Source organism: Lithobates pipiens, unplaced genomic scaffold (genome assembly GCF_037356315.1).
Source record: "Lithobates pipiens isolate NorthernLeopardFrog02 unplaced genomic scaffold, aLitPip1_a1.2 Scaffold_27, whole genome shotgun sequence".
In the NCBI taxonomy this organism is placed as follows: Eukaryota; Metazoa; Chordata; class Amphibia; order Anura; family Ranidae; genus Lithobates; species Lithobates pipiens.
In genome coordinates this window covers 217,203,166-217,214,071 of record NW_027507788.1, presented here as the reverse complement: position 1 = coordinate 217,214,071, position 10,906 = coordinate 217,203,166, and the positions used below count along the sequence as shown (strand labels likewise).

At 48.4% G+C, this 10,906-nt stretch overlaps 1 protein-coding gene across 12 annotated transcripts in view; it reads left to right on the top strand.

Moving 5' to 3' along the window:
- The first annotated feature begins 2,603 nt into the window (after positions 1–2,603).
- The window catches only part of CAMTA1 (calmodulin binding transcription activator 1), a 2,106,456-nt gene continuing 2,098,153 nt past the window's right edge, over positions 2,604–10,906 (top strand). For 6 of the 12 annotated variants that reach the window (XM_077458249.1, XM_077458253.1, XM_077458252.1 and 3 more), the window contains exon 1: positions 2,947–5,604. In XM_077458249.1, the coding sequence (XP_077314375.1) occupies positions 5,541–5,604 (64 nt within the window). In that variant the 5' untranslated portion in view covers positions 2,947–5,540. Of the gene's footprint in view, positions 2,780–2,945; positions 5,605–10,906 lie in introns of those variants that run through there. The other 6 variants (XM_077458251.1, XM_077458250.1, XM_077458254.1 and 3 more) reach the window with 3 other exon arrangements.

The window sequence follows — 10,906 nt, the reverse complement described above, 5'->3', positions numbered from 1 at the left end:
TTATCGGAGATCCGGCCCCCCGGAGGGAAAAGAAGATACAGGGGGTTAAATCATCTGGCTCCAGCCATAACAACCCCCCCCCCGGTATTTAGCCACATCCCGCCCAGCCTATGGCAAAGTTACGGCTGGGCAGTAGCTCTCCCGCTCTGACTGGATGTTGTATGATGTCCTTCAGAAGAAGCCATTAGTGCGCGTCTCCGATCTCGGGAAAAAGCCTATGATGTAGGCTCTTTACTATGTGATCAGCTGTGTCCAATCACAGCATTAATAGGAAGAGCCAGTATTCCTCTATTCACGCTGACGGGGGTCTGCACTGATAATCAGTGCAGCCCCATCAGCGATGCCTGCCAGTGCACTGCCCACCAGTGATGCCAAATAGGGCCCATCACTGATGCCTGTCAGTGCCCATTATTGCCCCCCATCATTGACCCACATTAGCGCCCATAAAGGCTGCCCACCAGTACCTACTATCAGTGCCCATCAGTAATGTATGTCCGTACCCATAAAGTCTGCCTATCTGTGCCTAATATCAGTGCCCATCAATGTGGCCTATCAGTGCCACCTATCAGTGTCCTTAAAGGCTGCCCATCAGTGCCATCTATTAGTGCCCATCAGTGTGGCCAATCAGTGCCCATAAAGACTGCCCATCAGTGCCACCTATCAGTGCCCATCAGTGCAAATAAAGGTTGCCCATCAGTGCCACCTATCAGTGCCCATAAAGGATGCCTATCAGTGCCACCCATTAGTGCCCATCAGTGTGGCCAATCAGTGCCCATAAAGACTGCCCATCAGTGCCACCTATCAGTGCCCATCAGTGCGAATAAAGTTTGGCCATCAGTGGCAACTATCAGTGCCCATCTGTGCCACCTATCAATACCTATAAAGGCTGCCCATCAATGCCACCTATCAGTGCCCATAAAGGCTGCCTATCAGGGCTGCCTATTTGTGCCCATCAGTGCCACCTATTAGTGCCCATAAAGTCGCACATCAGTGCCACTTATCAATACCCATAAAGGCTGCCCATGAGTGCCACCTATTAGTACCCATCAGTGTGGCCAATCAGTGCCCATAAAGGCTGCCCATCAGTGCCACCTATCAGTGCCCATCAAGGTTGCCCATCAGTGCCACCTATCAGTGTGGCCTATCAGTACCCATCTGTGCCACCTATCAGTTCCCATAAAGGCTGCCCATCAGTGCCCCCTATTAGTGCCCATCTGTGCTGCCTATTTATGCCCATCAGTGCCCCCTATTAGTGCCCATCAGTTTGGCCAATCAGTGCCCATCAGTGCCGCCTATCAGTACCCATAAATGCTGCTCATCAGTGCCGCCTATCAGTGAAGGGGAAAAATGTACTTATTTACAATTTTTAAACAGGAACGAAGAAAAACTTTTTTCTTTCAATCTTTTCGGTCTTATTTTGTTTATTTAGCAAAAAATAAAACCCCCCAGAAGTGATCAAATACCACCCAAAGAAATCTCGATTTGTGGTGAAACGTCTTACGAGTAGAGCGTAGCATGACCGCGTAATTGTCATTCAAAGTCTGAGATCGTTGACAACTGACCCGGGCAGGAAGGGGCGAAGAGCCAAAACAATGACGTCTATTCCCGGCGATGTCGGTCGGCAGAGTGGCGCCCCCCCCCCCATGGAGGATATAGGGCACCGAAGGTAGTCACCATTGTTGGTCCTCGGCATGTTGGGTGTCTCTCTACTCGGCTCCGCCTCATCTTTTATATTTTCCCGAAAGAAAAAAAAAAAGTGGGTGATATTTTGTGTTTCTGTGCTCTACAATGAACTTTGGGGCGTGTTATATTGCCATTTTTACGAACCGTTGTGCTGATGTTTTATGACATAAAACCTTGGAAGTGGCACTATTTTATTCCCCGGGGTCTCGGCTTTCAGGAAATATATCACGTTTGTGGGGGGTTTTCTGTAATTTTCAGGCCTAAAATATTGTATTTTTTTTTTTTTTAAAGGCGATAAAAGGGGTTAAGCTGAAAATTTCAATTTTTTGTTATTATTTTTGCATAGAAGGAGGTCGCTGATTGGCTGGTGGGTGTCATCCAATGAGGAGGGCACAGGAGGTCACACACACACACGCCGTAGCCGCGCACATGGCCCGGGCTCCGAGGTTCCCGCCTCCTCCTCCGTGTGATCGGGCTCCGTCCCCGCGGCCCCGTCCCCGGCGTGCACGCGCACTGTCAGGGGCAGCGGGGACACCCCGACCTCGCAGCGCTTCACGTGTGACAGCACCAACAAGGATTGGGGGTGGGGGCGCGGCCATGACGCGCTCACGCCCCTCCCCGCGGTTGGCCGACGCTCTCCTTTCGCCCAATCGCATTCGCCTCGCCGTCCCCTCCCCGCTCCGACGCTACTGGCCGCGACGCGCCAGCTGCGGCCCAATCGCCGCGTTTGTTTAGGGGGGTTGAAAGGGGGCGTCGCCCCCTCTGCCGGCCAATGGCGCGCCTCGCTGTCAACAGAGCCCGCGCGCCGTTGGTGGACGCGGACGCCGGTCAGGCTCTTTTCCCCTCCCCTCCTCCAGTCACGTGATTCGAGGGGGTGGGGGCGCGGCCGAGTTTTTACTCCGTCGCCGCCTCTTTTTTTTTTTTTTTTTCCTTCCTCCCAGGCCTGTCCTCGCGTGCCCGCGCGCGCGTTCTCCCCCCCCCCTCCTGCTCCCTCCGCCGCCAGCGCACAGGGGGCGCGCGCTCTCTCCTGGAACCGGTCGCGAGGAGGAGGATGTGGCGCGCGGAGGGGAAATGGCTGCCGAGAACAAGCCGGAAGGTAAAAAAAAAGGAGCCGCCGACCGAGGGGGAGGGGAGCCGCCGCTGTGTGTGTGTCCCGGGCTGGCTGGCTGGGTGTGTGTGTGTGAGACTGAGGAGGGAGAGACCGGCGGGCGGAGAGGGGCGGCGGGGAGAAAGAGGAGGAGGAAGGAGAGGAGGGAGGAGGAGGAGGAGGCAGCAGGCGGAGAGGAGAGCTGAGGAGAGGAGTGGGCTCACTTTACTTCACACACAGGAGGAGAGGAGACACTGACACCCCCTCCCGGGTCACCATCACAGGAGGAGGAGGGGGGCACCATCACCCTAGGGTCACCATCACCCTGAGGAGAAGACAACAAGGGGGGTCACCATCACCCTGAGGAGAAGACAACAAGGGGGGTCACCATCACCCTGAGGAGAAGAGAACCGGGGTCACCATCAACCTGAGGAGAAGAGAGCGGAGGTCACCATCAACCTGAGGAGAAGAGAACAAGGGGGGTCACCATCACCCTGAGAAGAGAACAAGGGGGGTCATCATCAAGCTGAGGAGAAGAAAACAGGGGGTCACCATCAACCTGAGGAGAGAGGGTCACCATCACCCTAGGGTCACCACCCCGAGAAAAGCTCCTTCCATCACCCCTCCAACCCGGGCACAGACACCTGAGGTCACCCTCCTTAGGAGAAGAGGTGGTCACCATTGCCCTGAGGAGAAAAGGGGTCTCTATCACCCTGGGGTCACCCTCCTGAGGAGAGGAGCTCCTTCCATCACCCCTCCAATCTGGGTGCAGACACCTGGGGGGTCACCATCCCGAGGAGAAGAGGAGGGGGTGTCACCATCCGACTTGGGTCTCGACACTCTGAAGAGAAGAGCTCCTTCCGTCACCTCTTCAACCTGGGCACAGACACCTTGGGAGGGGGGGGGGTCACCATCCTGACGAGAGGAGCTCCTTTCATCACCTGCTCCCCATCTATAGACATCTGTGGAGGGGGGACGTTTTCCCTACTAAGGGGTCACCATCACCCTAGGTTCACCTGCCCCTTCATTTATAGACATCTGAGAAGACTGGGGTCACCATCACTCTGGGGTCATCTACTTCTTCATTTGTAGACTTCTGAGAAAAGGAAGAGGTCTCCGTCCCCCACCCCTCCGTTCTGTAGACATCTGAGAAGACGGGGGTCCTTATCTTTTCCACCATTTATATTCATTTGAGGACAAGGAGGGGGACCTCATCAACCTGGGGTCACCTGGTACTTCATCTACAGACCTATCAGAGGAGTAGGGGGGTCACCTGTCCACCATCTATAGATATCTCAGGAGTTAAGGGGGTCAACATTGTCCTGGGGTCACCTGTCCATTGTCTATAGTCTTGTGAGGAAGGGTGGTCACTATCATCCTGGAGTCTCCTGTCCCGTCATCTATAGACGTCTCAGGAGAGCAGAGGGTCACCTGTCCGCTATCTGTAGCCTTCTGAGGGGAGGAGGGGGTTACTGTTGTCCTGGTGCCACCTTGCCCATCTATCGTCTATAAACGTATGATAAGAGGATGGGATCCTCATCACCCTAAGGTCACCATCTGAGGACAGGAGAGGGGTCTTTGTCACCTGTCTACCATCTATAGACATAAGGGGGGTCTTCTTCAGCCACCTGGTCCCCATCAGTAGCCCTTTGAGGAGAGAAGAGGGTTTCCATAATCACCTGTTCACCATCTATAGCCTTCTAAGGAGAGGAGGTGGGTGGGGGGGGGTCACAGCCATCACCTTACCACCATCACTGACCCCTTCCTTCCAGCTCAGGCTGTCCTGCTGATCATCCAGAGGAGAGGAGAGGGGGGGGGGTCTCCGTTCTTCTGGGGTCACCTGCCCACCATCTCTAGACATCTGAAGAGAAGGAGGGTTTTCTCCAGCCAGCCGAGGAGGATCTGCCATCTTCTTGGGGTTTACCTGAAGCTGCTGCTAGTCCAGACTTTCCTTGCCGAGAAGAGGAAGGAAGTCTTCGTCATCCTGGGCTCACCTGTCCAGGCTTTTCTTGCTGCTCATCCCTAATCCTTCAGTCCTCCCTCTTTGCTTCCCTTCTGATATCCCCCTGAGGAGAAGAGCCGGGGGGGGGTCCTCATCATCCTGGGCTTCCCCAATCGGTGGACGGAAGGGGTCTCAGACGAACTCAAGAGGGACTCGATTTTTTTTAACCCAACCAGTGACAACCCACCCCTTTCACTAGCTCAGGCTTCTTTTATCTACTACTCTCAAGTGCAGGAGGTGGTGTTTATATCCCGGGGTCACCTCCTCCGGTCAAGTCAGTGACATTCACTGCCACCCACCCCCCCCCCCCCCACCACCCAACTCAAGATTGCCTACTGGACGCCCTGAGAAGGAGGAGGACGCGGGGGGCGTCTGCCAGCATTCTGGGGACACCTATCACTTCCCCCTCAAAATCCAACCGGTCAATATCTACCTCCCCTTTTATCAATACTACACAATATCTCCCCCCCCTTTCCTGTTTCCTGGTCGCAGGGTTTTTCCTGCTCGCCAAGCTGCTAAGGTCAAGGGGGGGGTTCTCCAGCTAGCTACCAGTTTCCTCAGGTCACCGACGTCCCACCTGCCTTCTGCTCCTTTTTTTCTTTTTTATTTACTCCGTCGACTGTGGGCTTTTTTTTTTTTTTTTTTTTCTTTCTACGAGGGAGGGGGTGCCCTGGCATGGTGTCTTGGCTTCCCGATAGAATCTTCGGCCCCCCTGACATCTGATTGATCTTGGCTCTCTGGAAGACCACCACAACCGTTATTCTCATCATGTCAATGAACAACCTCGTGGAGGGACCTTTGAGCAGCCGACGTCAGACAGCCGGAAAGTATGGTAAATGGTGAAAGTCCACGTTGTGGAACCAAATCCCCCCTGGCATGACTGTGTAGAGACCCCCCTCCCCCCCTCCCCCTTCTCCTGTCTAGGTGTAGAGACCCCACACCTCCCCCTTGTCTAGATATTTGGTTACTTATGATGCTCCATATTAGAACATGTGTTAGATGGTTTCCATAGTTAGATCGGGCTGAGGAGGACTCAGAACTTTCCTTTAAAAAAATCAGCCTCATGAAGTTTGCTACGTTACACGCCACGGCACATGGCAGCACCATAGTGTATTGATTGATGGGGGGGCGGGGAGAGCAGTATTTGTTTTCATCGTTGTGTCTTTTATTTGAGGTGTTCACGTTGCGTAGAGTTGATGTGATAAAAAATATAAAAATAAAAAAAAATAGCACCCATATCTAAGATTCCGAATGTAGAGAGGTGCCATACGTAACGCTGGCGGGCATGCATGAGCGTCTATCCTGTCTACCCATCATTTAAATACGTGGTCGATGGAAAATTCCATGTGTATATATATATATATTATTATTTTTTTTATTATAATTTATTTTTTCGATTAGCGATGATAGTTTGGCTTCTGTGCGTTCCAAATCTCCGTCTGTAATTGGTTACCCCGTCGGTGATTAGTTTTCTTTCAGCCGGTATTAATTGTGGCAATTTTTTTGCGGTAACATTAGCTTGCGTGTTTAATAAATAATAACATTGTAAAATTGCACTCAGTGTGATAAAAAAAAAATAAAAAAATAGGTAATTCGATCATCTTGGGTAACACTTAATATATTTCAAATCCACAAGGGGGTAGTGATGCACTATCAAGACGCTTCCACCGTAGACATGCTTAGTGGGTTTTTTTTTTTTTTTTTTTTTTTTTTTTATCCCCCCCCCCCCCCCCCCTCCAATCCCAAATGCTCCGGCTTTTTCTGAAAAATGGCACATTAGCATTTTAACTTCAAATACCACAAAGTATATTTTAATTGCCACGTTAAATTAATATACTATTTATGATCGCCCAGCCATCTCCTTGTAGCTTTTATTTTTTTATTTTATTTTTTTTGTGTTGCTTCCCCATAAGGTGCATTTTTCTTCTTCTTTTTCTTTTTTTTTTCTTATAGGACTAGTAAAGTGTTAAGATGTTGTGTGTTTATTTTTTTTTGTTTGTTTATTGGACCAAAAAATAAAATAAAAATGGTTGGGATTAAAAATGGCAAAATAACAAATGCTGAAACTGTGTCGGTTTGTTTAAGGACACTGAATGTTCTCCGGTCTTATCTCTTGTTGCATTTATTTGGTGTGCCCGGTGGTGTCGGGGCTTCTTGCAAAAAAGGGGGAGATCTTGGATAGTCGGTGTTTGTTATTTAAGGGCAGCAAAGTCTTGATGGGGTTTCTAAAGGGCATTTTACTTTTTTATTTTTTTCGCATTGGAGGGGAATAGACTTTCTGAAAAGTCAGCTCAGCGGGTGACAATTCAGGATGTTGTTTATATACATTGTAGCATGCTGCACACTGAATAAGTAGACGTTATATACATTGTAGCGTGCTGCACACTGAATAAGTAGACGTTATATACATTGTAGCGTGCTGCACACTGAATAAGTGTATATTGAAGCATGCTGCACACTGAATAAGTATACATTATATACATTGTAGCGTGCCGCACACTGAGTACGCAGACATTAAAGCTGGAGAGTGCAAAAGATAGCGCAGCTCTGCATAGTAACCAATCAGCTTCCAGGTTTTATGGTCAAAGCTTAATTGAAGAAGCTGAAGTTAGAAGCTGATTGGCTACCATGCACAGCTGCACCAGATTTTTTGCACGCTCCAGTTTTAGTAAATCAGCCCCATTGCATACATTGTAGTGTGCCGCACACCAAATAAGTATACACTGTAGTGTGTTGTACACAGAATAAGTAAACATTGTAGCGCCCCGCACACCGAATAAGTAGACGTTGTAGCGCCCCGCACACCGAATAAGTAGACATTGTAGCGCCCCGCACACCGAATAAGTAGACGTTGTAGCGCCCCGCACACCGAATAAGTAGACGTTGTAGCGTGCCGCACACCGAATAAGTAGACGTAGCGCGCCGCACACCGAATAAGTAGACGTTGTAGCGCGCCGCACACCGAATAAGTAGACGTTGTAGCGCGCCGCACACCGAATAAGTAGACGTTGTAGCGCGCCGCACACCGAATAAGTAGACGTTGTAGCGCGCCGCACACCGAATAAGTAGACGTTGTAGCGCGCCGCACACCGAATAAGTAGACGTTGTAGCGCGCCGCACACCGAATAAGTAGACGTTGTAGCGCGCCGCACACCGAATAAGTAGACGTTGTAGCGCGCCGCACACCGAATAAGTAGACGTTGTAGCGCGCCGCACACCGAATAAGTAGACGTTGTAGCGTGCCGCACACCGAATAAGTAGACGTTGTAGCGTGCCGCACACTGAGTACGTAGACATTTAGGTTGATTTAGTAAAGCTGGAGAGTGCAAAAGATGGAGCAGCTCTGCATAGTAACCAATCGGCTTCCAGGTTTTATGGTCAAAGCTTAATTGAAGAAGCTGAAGTTAGAAACATGCATGCAGAGCTGCACCAGATTTTGCACGCTCCAGTTTTAGTAAATCCGCCACATTGTAGCGTGCTGCGCACAGAATAAGTATACATTGTAGCGTGCTGCGCACAGAATAAGTATACATTGTAGCGTGCTGCGCACAGAATAAGTATACATTTGTAGCGTGCTGCGCACAGAATAAGTAGACCTTGTAGCGCGCCGCGCACAGAATAAGTAGACCTTGTAGCGCGCCGCGCACAGAATAAGTAGACCTTATAGCGCGCCGCGCACAGAATAAGTATGTATTGTAGTGTGCCGCGCACAGAATAAGTATACATTATAGCGTGCCGCGCACAGAATAAGTAGACATTGTAGCGCGCCGCGCACAGAATAAGTATGTATTGTAGTGTGCCGCGCACAGAATAAGTATACATTATAGCGTGCTGCGCACAGAATAAGTATACATTATAGCGTGCCGCGCACAGAATAAGTAGACCTTATAGCGCGCCGCGCACAGAATAAGTATGTATTGTAGTGTGCCGCGCACAGAATAAGTATACATTATAGCGTGCCGCGCACAGAATAAGTAGACATTGTAGCGCGCCGCGCACAGAATAAGTATGTATTGTAGTGTGCCGCGCACAGAATAAGTATACATTATAGCGTGCTGCGCACAGAATAAGTATACATTATAGCGTGCCGCGCACAGAATAAGTATACATTGTAGCGCGCCGCGCACAGAATAAGTAGACCTTGTAACGCGCCGCGCACAGAATAAGTATACATTGTAGCGTGCCGCGCACAGAATAAGTATACATTGTAGCGTGCCGCGCACAGAATAAGTATACATTGTAGTGTGCCGCGCACAGAATAAGTATACATTGTAGTGTGCCGCGCACAGAATAAGTATACATTGAGGTTGATTTAGTAAAGCTGGAGCGTGCAAAAGATGGTGCAGCTCTGCATAGTAACCAATCGGCTTCCAGGTTTTATTGTCAGCTTAATTGAAGAAGCTGCAGTTAGAAGCTGATTGGCTGCCATGCACAGCTGCACCAGATTTTGCATTCTCCAGTTTTAGTAAATCAGCCCCATTGCATACATTGTAGTGCGTTGTACACAGAAGTAGACATTGTATACATTGTAGCATGCTGTAGACATAGAGAGATACATTGCTTTGTTTTATACATGCACAGTGTAGTGTTGACAAACACGCAGAGAAATAATAAAATCATGGGCCGTGTGCCAGACCGGGATCAAAATCTTCTTCTTTTTTTTTTTTTTATTTTTTTTTTTAGTTGTAGTGCAAAAATATAAACAGATCTAATATGGAATTGGGGGTTCGCTTCTCGTTCATTGACTTTGCACCACCTATAGATGGGCTCCTTCTCCTGTCACCTGAAAACTATTCACAGCGCGCTTTTGAAGACGGGCAAACCGGTCGTTCCATCTCACACTTTTTATTTATTTATTTTTTACTTTAGCGTAGAGCATGTCTGGCCCGGCGGCCTGTTTTGCTGTTATCATAGTCCTCTGATTTGATGACGGATCTGCAATGGTTTTGCTGGTTATAGGAGAAAAAAATAAAAGGCAGAATTTGTAGGCTGTCTGTGGTGTGTGTTTTGAGCTGCTTCGTCTCCACTAGAAATCCTTATCCTAGAGAGCCGCAATCACCCTTAATTAACGCTATTCGGCAGGTAGAGCTGTTAACGGCTCCTCTAAAACTGATTATTGATTCCCCCCTTCTTTTTATTTTTATGTTTGGCTCTTTTTGAAAAAAAGATGTAATAACGTACAGCAACCAATTAATAATCCTCCAAAGCGAAGCGCACTGATCGCTATACGTCCGTTGCTCTTCGCACCACCATGATGAATGGCTATTATTAGGCACATGCAATTAGGTTTACGTGTTATTTTTTTTTTTTTTTGTTGTTTTTTTTCTGGCACGAAAGGGAAACCTCAGGCTGGACATGACCTTCCTTATAAAGTTGGCAGCCATCTACTGGAATCCACGTCAGCCGTAGAGAATGAAAGTGATTGAATGACATCATCTCTCATCCCAGCAGGGAGGCGCGTTCTTAAAATAAAAAATAAAAACATTAATCCTTTAAATAGATTTTAAACTCATTGCAGTCAACAGTAGCAAATCCCTTGCATTCTCTTGTAGAAATTGCACTCCTATTTTTGTTATTTCTGAACTTTATTAGCCATTGATAGGAAAGCAGCTTTTTTTTTTCCTGGTCGCTGTCCAAGGTGCTGAACATGGAGGGGGAATCCCTTTCCAATAGTCTGCTCGCCTTGTGTCAAGTCCTGTCTGCTCGACACTAATGCACATTATTCATACTTTTGTTCTCTATCCCTAGCATCAGCACAGCTTTTAGTATTTTATTTACTTCGCTTTCTATATTACAACAGTAAAATAGGACATGAAATAGTAAACACAAAACTGTTTGATGAAGCCAAGCAGCATTTTTTTTTATTTATTTTTTCCTTACAGACTGATTTACAGTTGTGAACCCAGAACAGTAAATTTCAGGGAAGTCTTGCAAAATCGGCTAATCAGCAGCCTCAGCTGATTAAGTTTTAACGTGGATTTATTTTTGACGCTGCACAGGGAATGGACGGTACTGCATCTTGTGCTCATATATTTGGAGAGATTCAAAAAAAAAAATTATTTATGTATTTAAAAAAAATTATATCTATATATCTCTAGCTTCCCCTCTCTCATTCTCTCTCCTCCCCCCCCTCT